Genomic DNA, 24,877 nt, shown 5'->3' with positions numbered 1-24,877 from the left:
ATGTGTGTATGTGGGAGGAAGGGAATAGGAGACAAGTTAAAACTTCACAGTAGAAAAATACAGTGAATGAAAAGGTTACTTCTCCAAATATCTATCAGCACAACTATTTAGTATATATTCTTTTAAAGTTAAATGTTGCAGGTATTTGGTTTTATTTCAACATTAATAACTCTCATGGATTCTGAATCATTCTTTTTAAAAAATATATTTTGTTGATTTTTCACAGAGAGGAAGGGAGAGGGATAGAGAGCCAGAAACATCGATGAGAGAGAAACATCGATCAGCTGCCTCCTGCACACTCCCCACTGGGGATGTGTCCGCAACCCAGGTACATGCCCTTGACCGGAATCGAACCCGGGACCCTTCAGTCTGCAGGCCAACGCTCTATCCACTGAGCCAAACCGGTCAGGCTGAATCATTCTTATCTTGATTACATTGGACCTGACCTTCTAGACTGAGAGGGTTCAAGAATGAGTAAGATTCATCAACAGACAAATGGCATGGGTTGATGACCAGGAGGAATTGTGTATCTTGAAGAAGCAAAAAATATTTTAAACATTCTCTGGACAGAGAAAGAAATGGGTTAATGATTTTGTTTCCTGTTTTGTCAAGCTATAGACTTTGCAGGTGTTATTTTTACTTCCCGACTTTCCATTCATTTTTTAATCTCAACCTGCATGTCATTTCCTTTCCATTGAATGAAGATCTTTCAAAAATTACCAAGTTTTAAATCACATAGTCTTTGCTTATTCTTTATTTATTTCTTTTCCTTTTAAAACAGCAGCATATGAGACAGTGATTATCCTTTTTTTTTTCCTTGAAAATCATCTTTCTCTGGAATTAAATATCTGAGTTCTCCTATTTCCTTTTCACCTTTTCCCATCTTTCTGAAGCAGGAGTCACAAACACAGATCCCAGAGCCAGGCCAGTAACACACAGGTGAAAGCAGGTGGGGTCTCAGCAGGTGAAATTCCAAGGAATAGGTGGGACCTTAACCAACTGGAAAGTGGCTGCCCCCCACCCCCAAGAGGTTTGAGCTCATTTATTCCAACATAGGAATATGGGCCCAGTATTTCTACATTTTCTGCTATTTTTAATATTGAATCACATATTTTAAAAGGAATTTGCCTGCTCTGCAAAACACATCTGCAAATCAAATATAGCTCTAAGGCTACAGGTTTGTAACAGCTGCTGTAAGTAAATCTTGATCTCATTTACTGGTTTCCCTTTCTATATCTTCCTAATGCATTAAATTTAGCGAGTTTCTGCTCATAGTCTTCTGGGCTTTCCCCTTTCGTGTGTTCTCAGTCATCTCATCTAACCCATCTCAATGTTGATGGGTCTCACATTTACACTACTATGTTTCCTTTGACTTCTTAGGATCTGATTCGGATTAATTAATAACCTGTTAATAATTCAGATTAATTATTAACCAGTTAATAATATGGATTAGCCATTAACCTGTTAAAAATGTGGATTAAGCCCTGACCGGTTTGGCTCAGTGGATAGAGCGTTGGCCTGTGGGCTGAAGGGTCGTGGTTTCGGTTCCGGTCCAGGGCATGTACCTTGGTTGCGGGCACATCCCCAGTAGGGGGTGTGCAGGAGGCAGCTGATTGATGTTTCTAACTCTCTATCCCTCTCCCTTCCTCTCTGTAAAAAATCAATAAAATATATTTTTAAAAAATGTGGATTAGCTATTAACTGGCTAAAAATTCGGATTAGTTATTAACCAGTTAATAATACAGATTAAACATTAACCAGTTAAAAATTCGGATTAAGTGTTAACCGGTTAATAATGTGGCTTAACATTAACTGGTTAATAATACGAATTAACCATTAACCGGTTAATAATGAGGATTTTGTAATCAAAGAAAACACGATTATTTCAAGAGAAACATCAAAAGTGCTTTATTCAAAGTAATGTTCATCGCTAGCTACACATTTTCCCCATCTTTCAGGTAATTTGTGGATACCATCCCAATAGAACTTTCCTTGTTTTGAGGCAGACCATTCAGAGACCCAATATTCTACTTCTTCGAATGTTTTGAAGTGCTGCTCAGAAAGTGTGTGTGCCATCAATCGGAACAAGTGGTAATCTGAAGGAGCAAGGTCTGGTGAATACAGCGGGTGGGTTAATACTTCCCAGGCAAGATCGTTTAACGTATCTTTAACTGGTTTGAAGTGTGTGATGGTGCATTGTCATGAAGCAAAATTACTTTGCGTGTCTTCTGGCACATTCTGGTCGTTTTAAGATCAAAGCATGGTTCAAATTGATTATTTGTTGTCGGTATTAACAGTTTCACCTTCCTGATCCCACCAAATGCAGAGCATTGTCTTCTTTCCAAAGCGATTTGGCCTTGCAGTCAATGCTGATGGTTGACCTGGATCAACCCATGATTTTGTGCATTTGGGATTCTCAAAATAAACCCACTTTTCATCCCAGTCACAATTTCATGCAAGAAAGACTTTTTTCGTGCCGTTGAAGCAACATTTTACTGATGACTTTTCAGTTTTCCATTTGTCTTTTGTTCAGTTGATGTGGCACCCATTTTCCTTCCTTTAAAATCTTTTCCATTGCTTGTAAAAGATTGGAAATTGTTTGCTGAGCAATGTTTAATCTTTCTGCAAGTTGTTTTTGAGTTTGACACGCATCTTCATCCAATAATGCTTGTAATTGTTGGTCTTCAACCTTTTTTCAGTTGACCTGGATGTTCTTTGTCTTTCACATAGAAAGCATCACTTTTAAAGCATTTAAACCAGCATTCACAAGTATCTTGAGATGGAGCATGTTCACCATAAGCTTCCTGAAGTATACAATAACTTTTTCTTCAAAATAAAGTAATGAATTAAAACTTCTGGCAAATGCTCTTTTTTTTGGCACGAAATTCAACATTTTAAGCATAAAAATATCTATGATGTTAACATCTGCAGAAAATTTGACATATGAACTTTTGAAGCTTGTTGTCAATACAACAAAATAGCATACATATCAAATCGCATATATATCAATATATGTGTAACTCCATCTATTGAAAAAAATCCGCATTATTAACCGGTACAGCTAGTTATATAAAACCCTAATATGCAAATAGACTGAAAGGCGGAACAACTGAACAACTGGTCGCTATGACGTGTACCAAACACCAGGGGGCATGCACAGTACATGGCGGGCATCGGCTGTGGTGGGATGATGGAGTAGCTAAGTGGGGGCGTCATACCAAAGTGGGGCACCAGTTGCTGTCATCGGGGTGAGCCCCTGATGGTTAATGAAAATTCTTTGTTCCCACACATCACAGTCCCACTCGGTGCTTGCACTTGCTGCTGGCACCCGGTGCCAGCCCTGATTGCTCAGCACCGTCAATGGGTGCGAGCGGCGGCTGCCAGCCCCAATCGTCCCTCAAGGCTTCTCCACCTCTCCCTGCTCCTGAGGGGTGATTGAGGCCAGCAGCTGCCTCTCGCACCCCCTGACAGCAACAGCCCTGCTCACACCTGCTGCTGGTGCCAGCCCCAATCACACCATGTCATCAGTGGGTGCGAGCGGGGACAGTGCGTGGGAGTAGCAGTGGCGGGAGCAGGGCTGCCGGCAGATAGGGGACCAGGGGCCATGGCGGAAGGGGCCGGGCAGGGGCATGGAGGATGGGCCGAGACCTGCCCCTGTGCCCACCGCAGCCTCGAAGCCCACAGTTCCTTTCAAGGTGCAGAAATTCATGCACTGGGCCCCTAATAATGATATAATGATATCTGGATTCAGTCACATCAAAAAGTAATTTAGAAAAATAAAATGTTCCACATGTCATACTGACCATTATCCTATATAATAAAGAGCTAATATGCAAATAGTCATCATGCCCTCACATGTAAAGGCCGATCAGCAGGAGGCTGCATGTGCAGCAGGTGTGTGCACATGCACGGTGAGGCTGGGGGATGTGAGGCTGCAAAGGGCTGAGGTGCAGCTGTGAAGGGCCCAGGCTCAGGCTGGCAGTGGCAGCAGCAGTGGGGTAATGGGGGTGGCGCCTTCCCCTGATCCATCAAGTCATCTCCTGCAGAGGGAGGCCAGACTGTGGCTTAGGCCGGGGGCTGAGGCAGAGGTGGTTGAGGTGATCAGGCATGCAGGGGAGCAATTAAGGGGTGATCAGGCTGGCAGGGGAGCAAGTTAGGGTCAATCAGGCTGGTAGGGGGGCAAGGTAGGAGCAATCAGGCCGGCAGGGGGGCAAGATAGGGGTGATCAGACTAGCAGGCAGAGGCGGTTAGGGGTGATCAGGCAGGCAGGCAGAGGGGTTAGGGGCAATCAGGCAGGCAGGCAGATGAGCGGCAGCGGTCCTGGATTACGAGGGGAATGTCTGACTACTGGTTTAGGCCTGATCCCACAGGAATTGGGCCTAAACCAGCAGTTGGACATCCCCCGAGGGGTCCCAGATTGGAGAGGGTGCAGGCTGGGCTGAAGGACCCCCCCCCCGCATGAATTTTGTGCACTGGGCCTCTAATATTTAAATATTAAGGAATTACAAACCTAGCATCAGTCATCAGGCTCCATACAGTTGGACAGGCAGGTACAAATTTCAAAGCACAGTGGACCGTGAACCCAACGAGTAATGTGCAAAGGATGTGTGTGTGTGGGTGTGTGTTTGTGTGTTTGAAAGGTGTGTGCATTGGACAGTAGAACTTCCGGATGACTCACTTTGAGGGAATAATCATTTATTTTGCGCTCTGCCAGATATTCAATTCAGGGCTCTGGAAGCAAGCAGCAAGAGTAATCATGGATTGCTATAGGCAGCCAGCCAGCTATATTTACCAACATATAAAAAGAATTTTAAACACAGTTAAGTTTGGGAAGCCCTGTAAGAAAAAAACAGAGTAAGAGCACTCGGCATCTGCAGATTATAAACCAAGTTCTTCTGGTTGTTACTTATGTTAGATGATGAACAGGACTTATAATCACCTTCTGGTTTACAGCATTTGTCACTAGGCTCTGACCAGTTGGAAAGGCAGGTACACTGGCTAGTTGAGGTCCCACAGACAACGATCACTACTGATGTGGTATGGCAGGCAGCTTAGGCTGTGGAGGTAGGCTGAACAAGTTGCATACCCACAAAGAAAAAGCACCCTCCCTCTACCTTGAGATTGAGCATAGGCTGCTCTGGCACTTGACATTTCAACAATACCCTTGTCTGTATCAGTCACTGTTTTTGAAACCTACAAATATGAAGCCATAAAGAGACTGCCCTGAATTCAACTTTTTGACTATTCAGTTTTTCCCCCCAATGGAATCTTAATTTTCTCTCTTTTCTTTAAATGTTATACCAGTTGGCTACAATATTTAATATTAACAACTATCATCTTTTTTATGAATATGTAGTGTTTGTATCAACTTTACTGATTATCTAGTCCTCAGTTACTAATTATATATAAGTTACCTTGGATAAGTTATTCAATTCTCCCTAGATTCAGTCTCCTCATTTGTAAAATGGGGAAAACCCAACTTCATTAATTGTTCTGAGGATTCAATGAGTGAAATGGTGGAAACCACATTGCATGGTGAACACAGAATAGGTACTCCATCACTTAGATCACATGAGTGTTGGGTGATGTATTATCACTGCACAGCATACGCCTACATTTACCATTTAGTGTTATGTAGCACAGATTGCATTACATATTATTATATAAATATTACATATTATATATTACCCACTTGAATCCCTTCCTTTTAGTTATAGAAAATAAGAGCCAGAGATATTTATTCACTTTTGTAAGGCAGTTCTGTTATATTTAAATAAAAAACTGCATACATTGAGGTGAGTACAGAAATACATCTATCTAAAATCTTGTGAGAAAGCTAAAGAATAATAAAACATCATCATTGTCTGATGTTCATCTTCTAATCCTCTGAAAAGCTTCTTTTGAAAAGTGCTTTCAGAAATGGGATAGATACCAAAGAAGTTTTGCCACTGATCTCATCTTAAAGGGCCTGACAATTCAACCCAGTTCGGTGTAGGCTACTGAATATTTTTCAGCACCATAAACTGCATTTTTCATGTCTTTTTTTTTTTACTTGGTGGATTATTTCTATGAAACTTTAATCCCAAACTTCTTTACTAAATTGTTAAGAATGTTCTTTAATTGACTCTAGTATATCTTTAATTAGCGTCCTTTTTATATCAAGGGCTGGAGAATGAAAAAACACATGATAGCTTTAATCATGTACAAACAGGCACTTATAATACACCATTATTGGAAAGAAGGGATTTAGCTTTTTTGTTAGTTTCCATATACTGAAAAATAAAAATCCTTGAAGAACTTTAATAGGCAATAAAAATGGAAGGAGAAAAAAATGTATTAGTGGGAAGAGTAATGGACAATGGCACCACATTTTAAAAACACAGGGTGCTTGGAGGAATGACTAAAGTATGTGGGATATGTGTGAATGTAGTCAAAGTGATGTTAGGAACAGAGAGATGATGGGCCCTTAGTACCTAAAACTTTATGGAATTCTGACTTCATCGCGGAAAGCATTAGTAGGTCATTGAGAGTTATAAGGAGATATAACAGGATTAACTTCATTTTTAAAGATTTAGCTAAGACATTATAGAAGATCAAAGAATACAGGAAAGAGCACCTCTTGGGCTCCCTTCAATGGCTATGTGCTAAAAAAAATGACAGCTAATTTGAATATGAACTGTTTGAAAACAGGAAGACAAATATCCTGAAGACCAGATCCACACAACTCCTCAACTTAAAGCCTCTATATCACTGCAGCACAACTCCCTTCTGTTTCCACAGGCGATGGGGAGATAAAATCATTGGCAATGACATCCCCATCAGTCCTCAACCATATCCCTATTAAAAAACTGAATTTGCACAAATAGTTCGTTGAAAGGCCTGTCGCCACTTCAGTGTTGCCTCCCTGTGGCACTGCTCTGTGGGAACTGACATTTGCTGATACTTCATCAGGCTGGACTGCCTGCTGAGAACCAGATTGGTAAGGGACAAGCATCTCACTGCTGGAAAGGATGGGAGATGTATTATTTAAATACATTTTATTTTACAGCAACTTTAAAAATCAGATCTAGGGTTGCTTCAGAGAGGGTAGAAGCATATTATTGCATCTCACCTCTTCATGTTGGGCGATGCTTACAGCTTTTAATTGTTCTTCTAATAGTTTTTTTTTTATTTGTTTTATTTTACTTTGTTTTATATGTACTCATTTTTTTCTGCCTTAGATAATGGCCTTATTTATTACAACAGTGTGCCATAAGGAAAATGCCAGCCCTGGTTTGTGGTAGGTGTGCTACAGGTAGCTGGAACACAGTTTATAGGTTGCTTAAGGGAACAAATGGTTCCCCTAGATTTGAGTCAATACTCCAATTATATGAACTCTAAAGAAAAAAAGTGAGAAGGCTCTCTACAATAAAGCAATCTGACATTTCTTTTAAATCTTGAAGCAGTTGACCTAAACTATTAATTTTTGTTTTAAAAATACAATAGACTAAATAAATAGTGAAATTTTTGTTGGTTGGAACTATTTATTTCTTGGGTAATTTAACTCAACCCATAAGGTCAAATTCATTATCTGTTTAGAAACAGCTAAGTAAAATGGACACCTAAAAAGTAATTATTTCTTAGTATCAAAAGAGAAAGTGAAATTAAGAAATCAGAATGCAATATTTGCCAGCCAATGCAATATTTGTGAGCTGTTAGTGACAACTCTGGAAAGCCATTTGTTAAAATGTCGGGAATTTTAGTGAACCAGTGGACATTACATGGGTTCCTTGAAATCATCCTGGTGGGAGTATTACATGGTGGAAATTGGTAAATGCTACCAATGAGGGTTTTTCTATTTCAGAGACCCAGTTGTTTAATATTTACTAGCTTACCTCTACAGAAGGTTTACACCTGTGTTCAATGTGGTTTTGATATTTGACGATGGTTGATCATCATCATTTCCTTGTTATTCATCATTTCATGATGTTTGATCACATGATGTTGACAGCCTGAACTGCATTTGCAATTAGCATCTCCCTTCTAATGTCTTCTCCCCCATCTCTCTCACTTCCTTTCCTCAGTAGTGGAGGGGCATATTTTGTAAATGCGCATAAAATATGGCAAGAACTCAGAGGAGTAATAAAATGACTGAAGGCTAGAAAATGGAACTTCTGAAGAGAGGGAAATGAGGTGTTCACAGAAAGCATTACAGGCACACCTTATTTTATTGCTCTTCGCCTTATGGTGCTTTGCAGATAATGTCTTATTTTGCAAACGGAAGGTTTGTGGCAATCCTACATCAAGCAAGTCAATGGGCACTATTTTACAACAGGCTCTGATGATGCTTAGCATTTTTTTTAGCAATAAAGTATGCACATTTTTTAGACATAATGCTATTGCACACTTAATAGACTAATATAGTTTTAACATAACTTCTATATATACTGAGAAACCAAAAAATTGTGTCTTGCTCTATTAAGAAATTTGCTTTATTGTGGTGGTCTGGAACTGAACCTGCGATATCACTAAGGTAGACCTAGCTTTAAGTTTTTTTGTTTGTTTTTAAGTTTTAGTGGTACTGCCAAGCAATGCTCAATATTCACATCATGTAAACAGAAGAAACCCAACTTAAATATGAAGAGCAACAAGTTCAGTTAGACGGAAGGAAAACCTCTTCCCTATTTGGGAACAGTTAAGCCCACCAGACACTCTTTTAAGAACAGATAATTATCTTACTTGGATATTTAGTCAATGATTTGTCCGAAGATGATTAATTTCCCCATCCCCAGATTGTTAAAGGGGAAAATGTAAAGTAGTGAATATGGGGAAGACAAAAGTGTACAAAGGAGAAAAACATTCACCCATAGTCCAACCATATAGAGATGGCCAGTGTGAACAATTACTGTCCTTTCTGCTACAATTTTCCATTTTTACACATGAGTACATGTTTTACAAATTTGGATCATTCTTTATATACATCGCTTAATGTCAATTCTCCTGACATTGCACATTCTTCCAAAACATGAATCTCAATGGCCTCAGAATAGTTTATTAATGTGTTATAGAATTATTTTTAATCATTCTCCTGGTGGATATTTAGGTTGCCATTATTTTGTATTTTATTATTATAAATAATGCTGGGATGAAGAAAAATTTCTCTAATTTTTCAAACTACTTGGTAAAATGCCATATATAGAGAGTGAAACTGTTCTTGTCTGAGATGGTACTTTCTTATCGAGGGTGTGAGATAATTACCATGTTTCTCTTTTATTAGTGTAGATGCTGGGATGAAGAAAAAGCTGGGACCATTTTTCAAACTACTTGGTAAAATGCCATATATACAGAGTGAAACTGTCCTTGTCTGAGATGGTACTTTCTTGTCGAGGGTGTGAGTATAACTATGAAGCCATAGCTGCCGCCTTCCTCAATACTGATTAGGGAGTGTAAAAAAAAATACAGCCTATCATAATACAGAGTGTTTTTCCGCCTTCCTCAATACTGATTAGGGAGTGTAAAAAAAATACAACCTATCATAATAGAGTGTTTTCTGACAAAGTGAAATAAAACCCTTTTTAAAAAAGGAATTATTTTCCCCAAGTAATTGTATTTATAAATTTAAAAAAATTAGAATTTATATAAAGCTAATATCTTTAGAAATAGCTTTTTGATCCTTCCTGCCTCTAAAACTTATTACCTTGTATAGTTTATAAGCATTTTTGCAGATCATTATGTTGAATAACTGGGTTTTAAAATTCTGTAAGCATCATAACAGGATATTTAGAGAAATGTATGCTTTTCTTAAAACACAAACCTCTTTTTAAATGCCATGCATTCTTTGGGGAGTATGCACAAAGCATTTTTAATAAGTCCTACCCTTTGGTTCCATTCATTTTACTAAATATATTAGTATAATGATTATATAATTTGTCTTTTCTGTTTATGTGTGTAAAATCAGATAATAGCACATAACACAAAAACTGAACTGGACTAGAAGATGGGGAATATTTTTGCCTATTCTATTCAATACATTATCTCATATTAGGTTGCCAACAAAATTAAGACCCTACTACTTGTCATAAAAAATCTCTCGGCACTATCATGGTATATTCTGCTGGGGTTTAAAATCCTAGAATGGAAGAGAATTGTAACATAATTATTACATTAATATTTTAAAGAATGAACAGTTTATCTCTTCACTAGTTTTTAAATAGTCTATTTATGTCACCATGACAATTGGAATAGTATAAACTTTGTCACTATCTGCTTAATAATTATTCCATTAAAGTTGAGTTAGACAGAAAATGTCACTTCACTGTGGAAATAGCAGGTAACTACCTTTTGAATATGTAAATTCTTACCTTTAGGCTTTTTTTAAAAAAGCAAACAAGTAGGTTAGGGCTAGCCAACTGCTGCAGCAGCACACTTTACACTGTTAGAAATGTTTGTCAACAGAGCCAGAATAACAGTCCCAAAGTAAAAACCACCTAGTTATATCCAGAAAAGTCTTTGGGCATGGACATTGTCCTTACGGATAACAATGCATCCCCAAAATGGTCAGATGATGAACTAAGTGCTAAATACCATCCTGGTATTACATTTTATGTTTACATTTAGGTTTCTGGTTTTACTTGCTTGCTGGTTTATAGAAAGTCCTAAGCACTGAAAGTTAATTCAAATCACCATTTTCACCTCTTAAAATCAAAGATCATCACAAACAACAGACTTATCCTAACCTTTATTAGACATATTTAAAACAGCAATGTAAAAATAATATTGTAATAACTATACATGGTGTCAGATGGGTATCAGACTTATAGGGGTGATCACTTTGTAAGTTAAACTTGTACATCTGAAGCTAATGTAATATTGTATGTCAATTGTAACTGAAAAAAAAATTACAAAAGAAAATACCAATATTAGCATCCAGCCCACAGCTTTCCTGAAGCTCTCAGGTTACTCTGTCCCACTGTGGATAGAGTAGAGAAGGTAGGACAGGCAGGGGCAACAGAGGTAAGGTAAGAATCACAAGCAGAAAAGGAAGCAGCAAGGTAGTAGTTCTACTGGCTCCTTGAAACAAATTCATTTTATCTAATGACTTTTTTTTTTATAAGTTGTTGTTGTTGTTTTTTTTAAATATATTTTATTGATTTTAAAAATAAATAAAGTACTGATTCATGCTGCAACCCGGATGAACCTTGAAAACATGATGCTTAGTGAAAACAGCCAGTCAGAAAATTCCATTTATATGCAATGTCCGGAATAGGCAAAATCATAGCGACAGAAAGCAGATTAGTGATTGCCAGGGCCTGGGGGAGGGTCCATGGGTGGTTGGCTGGCTGGCCCTGCCCCTGATTGGGGTGGGAGGCTGATCTGGAGTGGAGCCGGCCAGGGGGAAGGGCCACAGGAGGTTGGCCGGCTGGCCCCACCCACAGATAAGGCCACAGTGGGCGTCATAGTGACCGGTCATTCTGGTCATTCCAGTGTTCCAGTGGTTGGCTTTTATATATATTGATACTAGAGGCCTGGTGCATGAAATTTGTGCACTCAGGGGGCAGGGGGACCCTCAGCCCAGCCTGCACCCTCTCGCAGTCTGGGAGCCCTCAGGGGATATCCGATAGCCGTCAGTGGGACATCCTTAGAGTTGTATATAGATAGATAGATAGATAGATAGATAGATAGATAGATAGATAGATACTAGAGGCCTGGTGCACAAAATTTGTGCACTCGGGGGGCAGGGGGTCCCTCAGCCCAGCCTGTGCCCTCTCGCAGTCCTGGAGCCCTCTAGGGATGTCCGACTGATGGGGAGCCGGCCTAAGCCGTCAGTCGGACATCTGTAGAGTTGTCGCGGAGGCAGGAGAGGCTCCCACCACCACCACTGCACTTGCCAGCCATGAGCCCAGCTTCTGGCTGAGCGGTGCTCCTACTGTGCACCTGGCACCCAGGCCTTCACTCTGGCCGGGCTCCAGCCGGAGCTGGCCCCGGGGGCCATGAGGCTTTTGCTGCTCCGCCGGCCCCGGGGCTGTCAGGTTTCGCTCCACCGCGTGGAGCCTACGTATGCAAATTAACCACCATCTTTGTTAGGTTAATTTGCATACTCTTCTGATTGTCTGGGTAGCATAGTGAAGGTATGGTCAATTTACATGTTTGTCTATTATTAGGTAAGATGGATAGATAGATAGATAGATAGATAGATAGATAGATAGATTTCAGAGAGAAAGGGAAAGGGAGAGAGATAGAAACAGATGAGAGAGAATCATTTATTGGCCGCCTTCTGCATGCTCCTTACTGAGGAATCAAGCCCGCAACCCAATCAGGTGCCCTTGACCAGAATTAAACCTGAGACCCTTGAGTCTGAAGGCCAATGCTCTATCCACTGAGCAAAACCAGCTAGGGCTAACAGATTCTTTAGAGTGCCTCTCATCTCAGCATAACTTCAAATACTGTGATAACTTGGTTGCAAAGATGGTTGCAACCCTATCTCCCAGCTAGCAGACCTTCTGCAATGCGATTTTACTACTCCTCTGATCAGAGGTAGAATCTGGCTTTCTGATTTGTTTTAACCAAGAGAATGTGGCAGAAATGATGATGTGTGGCTTCTGAAGCTAAGCTTCTGACACATTATGGCGTCCACTTTCACACTTTGGGAGCACTCCTTCTTGGACTCTTGTTTTGAGATTGCCATGCTATGAGGAAGCCCAAGCTAACCTTATGGAAATGTTATATACGGGAAAGGCTAGGTCCCCTGTCTGAGAAGGCCACTCAATCCCATTTCCCAGATAATTAACTGGCTGGAAGCAGCCACCAGTGACTCCAAGTAAGACCGGCAGGAGAAGCATCTCATCAACCCACAGGATCAAAAGAAATAATAAATCATCAGTTTAAGCCACAAAATATTTGAATGGTTTGTTATGCAACAATAGATAATTGAAAGATGTACCCTATCAAAACACCTCATAGATCAGTTAGAAAAAAAGCATTTATAAATCTAACAACTTTGTTGATTTGCTGGTTATCTTTTCTAGATTAATGACTTACGTGTGGTGCAGTCTTTTCCTGTGTAACCAGGAGGACAGTCACAGTCTCCGGTTTTTTTGTTGCATTGACCTCCATTCTCACAGGGTCCACAGGAGACCTGGCACTCTGGTCCCAAGAGTCCATCAGGGCAGGCTTGTCAAGTAAAAAGACAGAAAGAAAGGAGCTAAGACTTGTAATAAATCAAGATGGTCCCAGGTAAGTGAGTTGGAAAAGTGTTGCGTGTGTATGTGTGTGTGCGTGTGTATGTGTGCGAGTGAGTGCATGTGTGTACCCCTGGGCTGCAAACAAAGAAACATTTGAGTAGCCTCCAAGGATTTATAGCACTTCCAAAAATATTCCCTGAAGAAACCAACATGATGCTGTATCTTGTCACGTTGGAAACACAGATACAGAGGTTGTGTTTTTGCTGAAAATGTGGTTTTTCAGACAGTGACAATGGGAGCGATTTTGATATATGTCTTTGGAGGCAGTTGCACAGAACAAAACCTGAAAATGAGATGTAATTTGTAAAGGAAGCTTAGGAGGAGCGATGCTTGGGAAGCTGTCCCCAAATGGTCGCCTGAATCCTTTCTCCTAGTCTTTGCTTCTATTGTAAGCCAGAAGAACCACCCCAGGGGCTTCTAATTTGTGTATTTTATAGGAGCAAACAATGTACAAAGAGGAGAACGTGCTGCTTTGTTGAATGCCTTTGAGCTGGAAAAGAGGGCTGATGCTGCTGGGACCTCTGAGGCCTCGGATAGAGGCTTCCGCCTGCATCCTACCAAAAACCACTGGAATTAGAAACCTGGTAGAAAGCATTCCTTCAACACGGAGACAATGGTGAAACTTTTCTAAACACATCACAATTGTGGGAAGTTACATCAGACCAAGTTGGCCTGTGAAGTATCTTCTTTCCTGGGCAGCGTTTCACTGAATAACAGAATTATTAAATTTCCTGGGATGTTTAAACCATTTCTGGCTATTATCTCTTGATCACTTACTCTGTGCCGTGCACTTTACATACATTAGCTCACATTTGCATAAAAATTACTGTACAACATAAGCAACTTTAGCTTCATTTTAAATAGGTAACTGAGGCTGGGAGAGGTTAAGGGACTTACTCTGGGCCAAACAGCTCAGAAGAAGCAAAGTCAGAATCGAACCCAGATCTTCTGGCTCTCGGCACTACAGCAAACTTAGGCTGCAATACTAGCTACTCAGCACCTGTCAAGTCTATTAACCGAGAGACACCAGAGTTCAAATTGAAGTTCATTCAATGTGGAACAATTGTAACATAAGTCTGTCCTTATTATAATGATATAAGGGTTGAATAAGCCTCCTTAGATGGACTCCAGGGCCGGCTGGGCCAGAGTCCTCCACATTCAGAGGTCTGCCTGCAGCTGGGGCCCAAAATGCCCCGGGCTACAAACTAATCAAAACAAAAACATTGGTTGGATTTTATTTCTCCTCTCTCTCATTTTTGCTCTTTCACAGATTCCTGTAGATACTGGCTCTTCTGCTCTTAAAAGTCATGACTGATGGGCTGAGTAAGTCCTGGTGCTGATTGTGGAGAGCACTGTTCATTAGTGCCATTGAAACAATTTGCAGCCTTTAATTAACTATTCATCTGCAATCGAGACACAGGGATGGAGTCAAGATTTTTAAAGACATGTCTGGCTCTAGGAGCACTTGAAAAAGAGAAAGAAAAACAGGCCTGATTTTCATCATGCCCATGGTTTGGAGAGCTCTTTTTGCCTTGATTTCAGCTGCCAATCATGGTGATCCCATTCACCCACTCAGGTCTGATTCATAATTTCATTTTGTGGTTAGACACAAATATCAGAATTGGACAAAGTTATCTGATTGAAAAATAATATGTTTTTGAGAGATTATGGTGACCTCTCTATTTTGCTGATTTGCATATACTTTCAACTCATTTTTCTTCACAGTGGGAATCTCAGAAGCATGTTCCAATAAAGTATATTCAGCAGCTGCTTTAAGAGAATGTTATCAGCATAAATTAACTTTACCCAGGTGTGTGTGTATATGGTATTGTCTCCTCATGCATTGCCTTCCAGGCCATGGATTCTCTGGTGGGGAAGTGAATAAGGGGCTGACTCTAGCCTTAAAAATCAGTTGAAGCAGAAGGAGGCTGAGAGATTTGGCCTGGGACCCACTCTTACACCATGGAAAACACATTTGTGTAATATCAGGGTTCTGGCCCAAGTACTTTTCCCCATTGCTTAAAAAGTCACAGTCCAGCTCCCTAAATAGCCCTCGCTCCATGAAATCTAGACGGACATTGCTGCTAACACACTCCAGTTCCATAGCCACAGGATGACCTGGGAGACCTAGAGCACTTTCTCCCTTTCAGTCACCTCCAACAGGCCCTGCAACTCTCAGAAGATGATCATGCAAGGAGCACTTGTGATACACAAAGACCAAAGACAGCTCTACGCCCAGGGCCTGTCTCTGTGAATGGACTGTAAGGTGTGATGGCCTCCTTTCAAACCTGATAGGGGCAGAAATAGAATGTTGGGGATCAGCTATAATTGTAGGAAGTATTAATCATGCTCTGTTAACTGTGATTGCATTGTTCTGATTAAAGAAGGCACATTCTAACCTGGCTGGGAGTTGCATGCAGGACCTGGGAGCTCACTTGGAAATGCAGCCCATCCTCCCCATCCTGGAGCTGTCTATTATCATGGAAAGATTAAAAACCTTGTTGTAGAAACCAGAGCAGTCAGCTCTTTGCATATCCAAAGGCCTTTGCAAATATGCAGCCCACATTACCTGTAAACTACCCATTTGCCATGCCCTTTTGCCTACTTCCCCATATAATCTTCATTTTTCTACCCAATATAAGCAGCTGGCTTATGGTGGAGGACAGAGCAGATTTTTGTGGTTGACCTGCTACTCTCCCATACTGTTCGCATTATTGATTCAACCCTGTCTCTTGCTGAATTGGCTAAAATAGTGACAGGCAGCTCAGACCCATTGATTGACTGGTTATAAAACCACCAAATGTCCTCCTGATTTTAGAAAACATTGCTCTTTACCCAGCTGGCGTGGCTCAGTAGTTGAGCACCAACCTGTGAGCCAGGAGGTCACTGTTCCATTCCCAGTCTAGGGCACAAGCCTGGGTTGCGGGCTCAATCCCCAGTGGGGGGCATGCAGGGGGCAGCTGATGGATGATTTGCTCTCATTATTGATGTTTCTATCTCCCTCTCCCTTCTTCTCTGAAATCAATAAAAATATATTAAAGTGGGGAAAAAGATTGTTCTTGGATCATGTCAAAGGCAAATAGTTCACCTTGCTGTTATGATCATTTCATTTGTTATATGTTCTGTCTCGCTGTGATAATTTCTCCTGAATAAAGCAGTACCAAGTGCTTAATGCAGAATACATGATACCATGAGAAAAAATCTATAAAAAATAAAATTAAAGATTCATTTTATGTATTCAGTTCAAAGCACACTTATTGACCAAGTCCTGGATGTCAGGATTGTTCTGGAGTTTGGGGACACTTTGTTGAACAAAAGGAACAGCTACCCTTCTCCTGTAGTGATTAGCTTCTAGTGGGCAAGACAGGCAATAAATATTAGACATAATAATAATTATAGGATATGTTATGTTTAAAGATAAAAAGCACTTGGGAAAAAATAATAAGAGTTCAAAAAGACATACAAGTTGCAATTTTAAGGAGGGTGGTACTGAGGAGGTTCAGTGAAAAGGTGGCCTAAGGCTTGGTGATAAAGTGGAAGAACCCTGCAGATACCCAGGGAGAAGATCTCCATGAGACCACAGTAGAGACAGCCATTTCTAAAACGTGGAATACCCTTTTTCAATTTTTCTATGCACTGACACACTTATATCAACATATGTTACTTATAATTGGAATTAGGATGTACATAAACTTTTATATTTCTATATTTATTTAAAAAACTATGTAATACTTAAAAATATGCAAAAGGACCACACTGATAACTAGATTTAAATTTTCCAACATGTTTCTGTGGTTAGAATTTTGAGGTGAATTTGTTTGAATGATCTGTCTTTAGATATAAAGAGAATTTTTTTTTTTTACTCTGAAAGCTAGCAGTGCCCTTGGTTGATTTGTTCACCTCAAAGAAGTGACGGACCAGCTTTAATCTTCTTACGACAAGGTTCTCTGCAATGTGATCTTTCTTCCCTTCCTTGCCCAAGCTCCTAAGGGGACAGCTAAAGCAGAGGCTGAGATGGCAAGGTTAAATAAGGTTATTGCCCTGTGTCTCAGTTTCCTCACCTGCAAATAGGGGATTAATAAAGCTTACCCATCTCCTGAGAACACTGGCGGATGAAATAATTAATGATCAGATGGTGCTGAACAAAGGCTGAGCATTGTTATTAGAGAAGAAAGAAAATTTAGCATCAGATTGTACCTTTCTGGCACCTGTTGCCTTGGTAACCAGATTTGCAGGTGCAACTGCCATTTTTGGCGCTGCATTCCAGGGTGTTCTCCTCCACACACTGACATTCTGAAGAGCAGCCAGCCCCATAGACCCCCTTGGGACAGTCTGCAAGCAAATTGAGGCAAACTGTCACCTGAAAGCCACACCTTGGTGTTTTTTCCACATTGTTAGTGCACAGGCATGTAGTTCTGCAGGGCCTGATTATGGGGGAAAGGAGGGGATCATCCTAACTGCCAAAAGAAAAAAACAAAAAAACGAGGGAAACAAATGTCTTTCAAATCAGGCAATTCATTTGCTTTTTGGCAAGTGGATGTGAACAGTGAAGCCTGCACTACTTAAAAGGCTTTGGGGCTTCTGGTAGAAATTGCTTCTCAATGTGCTCCATTGGGGCCCTTAGTTAAAATTCTCCAAGGACTGCAAAGGCCTGCCAGGCCCCATATTCATCCGCCACAGCATGGAGATGATGGACAAGCACTGTTGTGAAGCTCACCATTGTTCCCCTTCCCTTTCATTATATGGTAATCAGAAATACTTTTACATTCTGTAGATAACACAAAACTTTCATCCTGACAGTAGCATTATCTTGGCTACATCTTTGACAAATGGTGCTTGCCTTTCCTTCACTATTTTCCCCATGCAATCAGGTTTTACAAATGGAATGAGAGCACAGGAATTATCACTTGAAAACCCTACCTTTGCATTCAGGAAAGCCTACCCTTAGGTCTCTCTTTGAGGAGTTACTTACAGTAATTCAATCCCCTTTCCAAAATACACCTCTGGCCATTTTTTCTTTCCCTTACAGATGTCCAAGGGACTTAGCAAGTGAAAGATCCTTCAAGTGCCCTCCAGGCTCAAGGTAATTGTACTGTATGCCTATATAGGCTTTTAAAGAACAAAATAAGCCAATGGATTTTCTGGTGAATGGAAATTAACATCTTCTAATATCTACTATTATTAGCAGAGATAATTGAGAGTGGTGGTTACAATGCCATGATGTAGGGTGATTCTTGTCCCTGCCAGGATGGACAGGGTTACCTCTAAAGCAGAACAGAATTATTAACAGGGCTCCTTTTTCACTGTTAATATTATCTCATTTGGATGATAAATTATACTAATCCTTGTTCATCTTTCCTGTGGCTTCCAAGTATTGAGTTCTTCCCCAGCCCCACCATCCCCAATGTCTCTCAGAGATATTATCTTCCTTGGTGCAGGCCTTTCCTTGTTCATCCCAGAACTCTTCCCTGCATTGACTTCCATGCCCTTACTCTTTCTGGCTCAGCATCCAGAACAGTGGTTCAGTGGCCAGCTCAGGCACAATGGAGTATTTAAAATGTGACAGGTGGGTATATCAAGAACTTATCACTGGAAATGTGACTAGAAAAAAAAAGGACAAGTGGGAGAAGTAACTTCTTTAGTCAATCCAGTGTCTACTCAGTGTTATACATTGAAATATGTCCTCCAAAAATTCATATGTTGAAGTCCTTACCCCAGTACTTCAGAAAGTGACCTTATTTGTAAACTACATCATCAATGATGTAATCCGTTAAAATGAGGTCATACTGAAGGATGGGCCTCTAATCGGATAAGGCTGGTGTCCTTATACACAGAGGACATTGGGACACAGAGATACTCATACCGGGAGGATGCCATGTGAAGACTGGAGTTATGCTGTCATAAGTGAAGGAAGCTAGGATAGAGGTCTGGAACTGATCCTGGTGCCTTCAGAGGGAGTATGGCCTGCTAACACCTTCATCCCAGACTTCTAGCCTCCAGAACTGTGAGGCAATAGATATCCGTCAGTGAAGGCACTCCGTTTGTGGCACTTTCTTACAACAGCTCTAGAAAATTAATATAGGTTTTCAAACTGAAGCTTCTCAGGGCCAGGCAAGTGGCATTCATAAATGAGGCCTCACATCTAAGCAAAAAGTATTGAAAAATTGAAATGTGCATATCTTTTTGAAAGATGGTCACATTCAAAATGCTAACTACTATTACCACCACCACCATTTGCTCTTCAAATATTTGACCAGATGAGTTATGATTTTAATGTGCTTTTTGCCAAGATATCTAGTATTTCCTTATAAAATATTCAAAAGTTATTGCTACATAATGGGATGTACCCTGTTATCCCTACTATTACCACCACCACCATTTGCTCTTCAAATATTGGACCAGATGAGTTATGATTTTAATGTGTTTTTTTGGCCAAAATATCTAGTATTGCCTTGTAAGATATTCAAAAGTTATTGCTACAAAATGGGATGTACCCTGTTATCCCAGAGCAGCGATTTTCAACTGGTGTGCTGCAAGAATTTTTAAGACATGCAATACCTGACTATTTAGTCAGGGGACTGACCTTTTTTCCCTTAGATTGTCAAATAAGACCATTTCTCATTACCCAGGTTTAGCTTTCCATGATGCCTTCCTGGCTCTCTATTTGGAGTCACAATTTACTCTCTGTTTTCTCAGGACATACCTTTATAAAATAGACAAAATCCATGGATAATCAACTAAAAATGCAATATAAAACTCTAAAAGGTATCTGTTATTAAGAAACTAGAGGCTCAGTGCATGAAATTCATGCAGGGGGAGGGGTGTCCCTCAGCCCAGCCTGCACCTTCTCCAATCTGGGATCCCTCTCACAATCCAGAACTGCTGGCTCCCAACCGTTCACCTGCCTGCCTGTCTGATTGCCCTAACCACTTCTGCCTGCCAGCCTGATCACCCTGAACCACTCCCCTGCCAGCCTGATTGATGTCTAACTGCTCCCCTGCCGGCCCAATTGCCCCTAACTGCCCTCCCTTGCTGGCCTGGTCACCCCTAACTTCCCTCCCTTGCCAGCCTGGTCGCCCCTAACTGCCTTCCTCTGCAGGCCTGGTCCCCCCAACTGCCCTCCCCTGCAGGCCATCTTGTGTGTTGGAGTGATGGTCAACTTGCATATTACCTCTTTATTAGATAGGAGGATGGGTCATGGTATTTCTGAGGTCCACTTGGGAGGACTTTCAGAGGAGGGCACACAGAACAGGTAGAGGGACAGGGTGGAGAATGTTTCAGGCTCACAGGTGCTCGAACATAGCTACAAGATGGGATGGTGGGCACCCAGAGATGTCCCTTTAGGAGAAATCCTATAAGCTACTTAAGAGACTGAAGTACTCATTGGTGATTGTGTGTTCTCACATCTTTTGCAAAACATGATTGATGGCCAAAATGCAAAATAAATAGCCTGTTGCAGAAATTTTAGGGAATGATATTGTTACGCACTAGAACCCAGAAATAATGGAAACTTTTTCTGTTCATTTTAATATGCAGCTCCCACAAAGTGCCAAGCCTCCTTCTAAATGAGCTAGTAGCATTCCTTTCTCAATAATTAAGGTAAACATTAATGAGAAAAACACGTAAAGAATTCAGAAATAGTTTTCTTTCATTCATCAAAATCTAGAGTCTCTAAAATAAGAAGTCTAAACAAAGACTAGAACATAAATTGTCACATATACATACATATGTGTGTGTGTGTGTGTGTGTGTAAGTTATGGTTTTAGTCTCTTCCTTTTTCTAATTTTTGGTACTTTTCTGAGCCTCCTTGTTTCACACAGAGAGCAAATGTAGTGCCTGTGACTTACTCAGATGACAAAACCTCCCATAGCGCCCTGGCTCACACACACAGGCACCGTACACCCTGTGGCAATGGCCATTGTTGGCGCAGTTACATTTCCTTTTGCAGTTCTTCCCAAAGAGTCCTTTAGGGCATCCTAGAGGTGGGAGGACAAACAAAGCACACATTAACCCATATGCAAAACTTGCTAGAGCTGTTGTTACATGAAATAAGGAGCTCGCAAAAGGTGAGATGTTCCCAATCTGGGTGGACTGAGGCTAATGAGATCTTTTAAAAATTACCCTCTGCCTAAATTCTGTAATGATTGGACACTCCTGTCAGATTAAAACTCCAAACTTAACAAGACTATGAGCCCCTACTTTGACTGCCTCGTGCAGCACTAATACTCTCCGAAGGACTTCTACTCCACCAGCTGACCGGGTTCCTCTAAGGCACCTCACTCCTACCCACTTCAGAGTCTGGACATGCTCTTCCCTCACACTTTCCCTGTCTCATGCCCCTCATTTTGCAAGCTTTTGTTGCAGTGCACCTTCTCTAGAAGTTGCTCACACTGACTGTTTTTTCCTCATGTTCTGATCACAAAGCACACATTACCATATCATAATGTGTGGCCCAGTGCCTTGCAAAGACTTTATATAATTTGAATGAATGAATATATATTATCCCAGGAAATGAATATTTGGGACATCAGTAGGAGCCTTCATGTAACTCTCAAGAGAGTGAAGTAAACTTGGCTTCCATCTCCCCAGTTCCATGATCTGTGGGACCCTAATAAACTCCTCATGATCTCTGGCAATCCCTAAAGACATATCTTCATTGACTCACTGTCTTCAGCTCTTGGGCCTGGGAAAGCAGTTCACTTTTTGGCTTTATCAACCTATGTAGAAAATGTGGCCTTTCCCCTGGTCTCTATGAGAAATCCACACACAGCCTCAATGGCATTTTGTAAGTTTTCATTCATAATTTCTTCTCTTTCCCTCTTCTCCTCTTTCCCTCTGATTTTCATCTTTCCTCCTTTTAATTATGAAAAGCAAATAAGTAAGTCTCAAGACTTTAAAGAGTTGTCTCATGTGACCAGCACCAGACAGTCCTACCATGTTCACAGGTTTTCCCATGCACCCCTGGGGGGCACTGGCACTGCCCAGTTAGAGGATCGCAGGTGCCTCCATTCTGACAATCACAGGCGCTTCCACATTCTTCCCCACTGGTCTCGGAGGAACAAGCTATGAAAGAAATGGAGAAGTTGAGCAATCACAGTATAACATACTCATTGTGATACAAATGGAAAACACACACACACACACACACACACACACACACACACACACACACCAATCCTGTCTTCCTATTAGAATGGATACCAAGTAATCAAAATCTTTGTAATTTGCAGACCTGAGAAGTGTCTCTGGCACGCTCCCAGTTTAAATGGCCTAATAATTCCTCGGGATTACTGATGCAGGTACTTAAAATGATTGCTGAGATGCTGCTAAGAAAGTTTGCATACAAAATTTACCTTGTTCCTTAAACTCTAACCATCACATTTTCAAAGCTTAGATATCCTTGCTGTATAACTCCAAAAACTTTAATGAGAAACAAACTTCACCTTCTATTTAAAAAAAATGAAAAGAAAATGTAGGAAAAGAATGGCATGTATTTTTCACCAGGAATAAATGCAACTGAGACTGTCTTGAGGGTCCCAAAGTAATTTACATTCTTCATCAAAGAATGATGAAGTCAAACAAACAACTGTTTTGTTGTTTTGGGGGAAAGTGTTCAGTAACCCAATAAAAATAATAAATTGGGGAAAATGTCTGTAGCTTTATTTTAATTTTAACTTGGATAAATACAGCTGTTTAGAAAATGTCAGTAGCCATTTTAATTGACATTTTATCATAATAGGCTACATATTACAAAACTACATTTATATCACCTCCTCTATTCACCCACCCACACCATCCCAGATGCTTATATGGAAACTTGGCTTCTTATGCACTTTTTTTTTCTTTACTTTCAAGCCCTAGGCTACTATGAAAAGGAAAGAGGAAAACAAAAGGAATAAGAGAGAAAAACTGTCAACAAACATTGGTTTAGGTCTACATTGCTAATTTACGTGTAATAAGTCTTTGAATTCTTACAGTGATAATAGAAGGGATGAGTAGAAAAAATCCACGTGAAAAAGAAGGCTAAGGAAGTTTACATAACTTGCACAGTATCTAGATTACAGCAAGTCATCAACTCAACATCTGCAAACCATGCTATTATCTGTCACTACCCCACACAGTAGAATATGATACCACATAGTGCACAGATATGCAAAGTAATTCATTAGCATCAAACAGAGCAATTGGCCTGGAGGAACAAATTTTTAAATAAACATACCCCAAACCATAGCTGGATGATTTGGAAGGAGTCATGAAGCCTCCGCTCCATACATAACCCATTTATTTGTCATATGAAAATAATCTTCCCTGTCAATTGGATAGTGGATAGTGTCATAATAACAAATATTCAATATGAAATCTCTTCAAAAGAAATGGAGTCCTGAAAGGTGCTATTAAAATTAATGTGATAATTTTTAAATTGTTTCATTCTAATGACATGGAAAATTCCTAACACTTCAAAGCAGATATCTTCATCATAGACCAATAAAGGGAATAGGTACAGTGGTTCTCAACCTTCCTAATGCCACGACCCTTTAATACAGTTCCTCAAGTTGTGGTGACCCCCAACCATACAATTATTTTCGTTGCTACTTCATAACTGTAATTTTGCTACTGTTATGAATCGTAATATAAATATCTAATATGCAGGATGTATTTTCATTGTTACAAATTGAACATAATTAAGCATAGTGATTAATCACAAAAACAATATGTAATTATATATGTGTTTTCTGATGGTCTTAGGCAACCCTTGTGAAAGGGTTGTTCAACCTCCAAAGGGGTTGTGACCCAAAGGTTGAGAACTGCTGGGCTAGATCTACTCAGTGGGAAAATTAACGTTCCATATCTCTTTAGAATGTTCTTTTTTAAAATTTCCCTTGCAGCATTTGAACAGCTGGGACTTTTAAAAATATGGATGATGAATGATTGGTCACATCCATTTATTGCATTTTATAGGGATTTTAAAAAAAGTTCTTACTCCCCATTTTTTGTTAAAGAATCAGTGAACATTTTTTTTTCCATTTGGAATATTCTGTTTCATCTTTGTAAAGATTTCTTAAGAAATGCAGAGAGTAAAGCAAAATATATATATAATCTGCTTTCAGGGACAGACTCCTGTACAGGAAGGACCATGTGAAAACTTAAAAGATTCTCAAAGTTTTCTAAAGTCAAAGAAGGGGGCATCTTATCTTCATTTTATCAGCAAGTTCATTTTAAATATCACTATATTAGTTTTATATTAGACATGCTATATTCTGATGTATTTGAGACAGATTTTTAGTTTTATTTTTCATGCTGCCATGCTAGAAATGAAGGGTTTGGAAGATACATATTTTCCAACAAAACTTACAATATAAGTAAAATGTTTATTTCCTTTTATTCATGCAATAACATTTATTGATTCTAGTTTTATGCAGTTGCAGATCAATGTCAAGTTGCAGGTCAATATAACTGAATACTTTAATATCAACTTTTCTTTATTTGTTAATTTATGCACTAGGTGCCTCCAGTTTTGAGAAACATGAGTAGGACCTTGACAATGAGCGCTGGGTCTAGTCAAATAAATGGAACAGGAGAATAGGTGTCTCTAATCAAACAGAGAGAGAGAAAAAGAGAAAGAGAGAGAGAGAGAGAGAGAGAGAGAGAGAGAGAGA

The 24,877-nt window shown here is 40.1% G+C and overlaps 1 protein-coding gene across 1 annotated transcript in view; it reads right to left on the bottom strand.

The window, feature by feature from the left end:
- Positions 1 to 24,877, bottom strand: part of MEGF6 (multiple EGF-like-domains 6) — a 611,514-nt gene that overhangs the window by 75,741 nt on the left and 510,896 nt on the right. Inside the window, exons 15-18 of the mRNA XM_014533611.1 lie at positions 22,155 to 22,283; positions 21,068 to 21,196; positions 17,418 to 17,552; positions 13,018 to 13,149 (exon numbers count right to left, since the gene is read on the bottom strand). Of these exons, the coding sequence (XP_014389097.1) occupies positions 13,018 to 13,149; positions 17,418 to 17,552; positions 21,068 to 21,196; positions 22,155 to 22,283 (525 nt within the window). The remainder of the gene's footprint in view (positions 1 to 13,017; positions 13,150 to 17,417; positions 17,553 to 21,067; positions 21,197 to 22,154; positions 22,284 to 24,877) is intronic.

Source organism: Myotis brandtii, unplaced genomic scaffold, assembly GCF_000412655.1.
Source record: "Myotis brandtii unplaced genomic scaffold, ASM41265v1 scaffold99, whole genome shotgun sequence".
Taxonomy (NCBI): domain Eukaryota; kingdom Metazoa; phylum Chordata; class Mammalia; order Chiroptera; family Vespertilionidae; genus Myotis; species Myotis brandtii.
The sequence above is the reverse complement of the archived record's forward strand: the minus strand, read 5'-3'. Positions and strand labels throughout refer to the sequence as shown.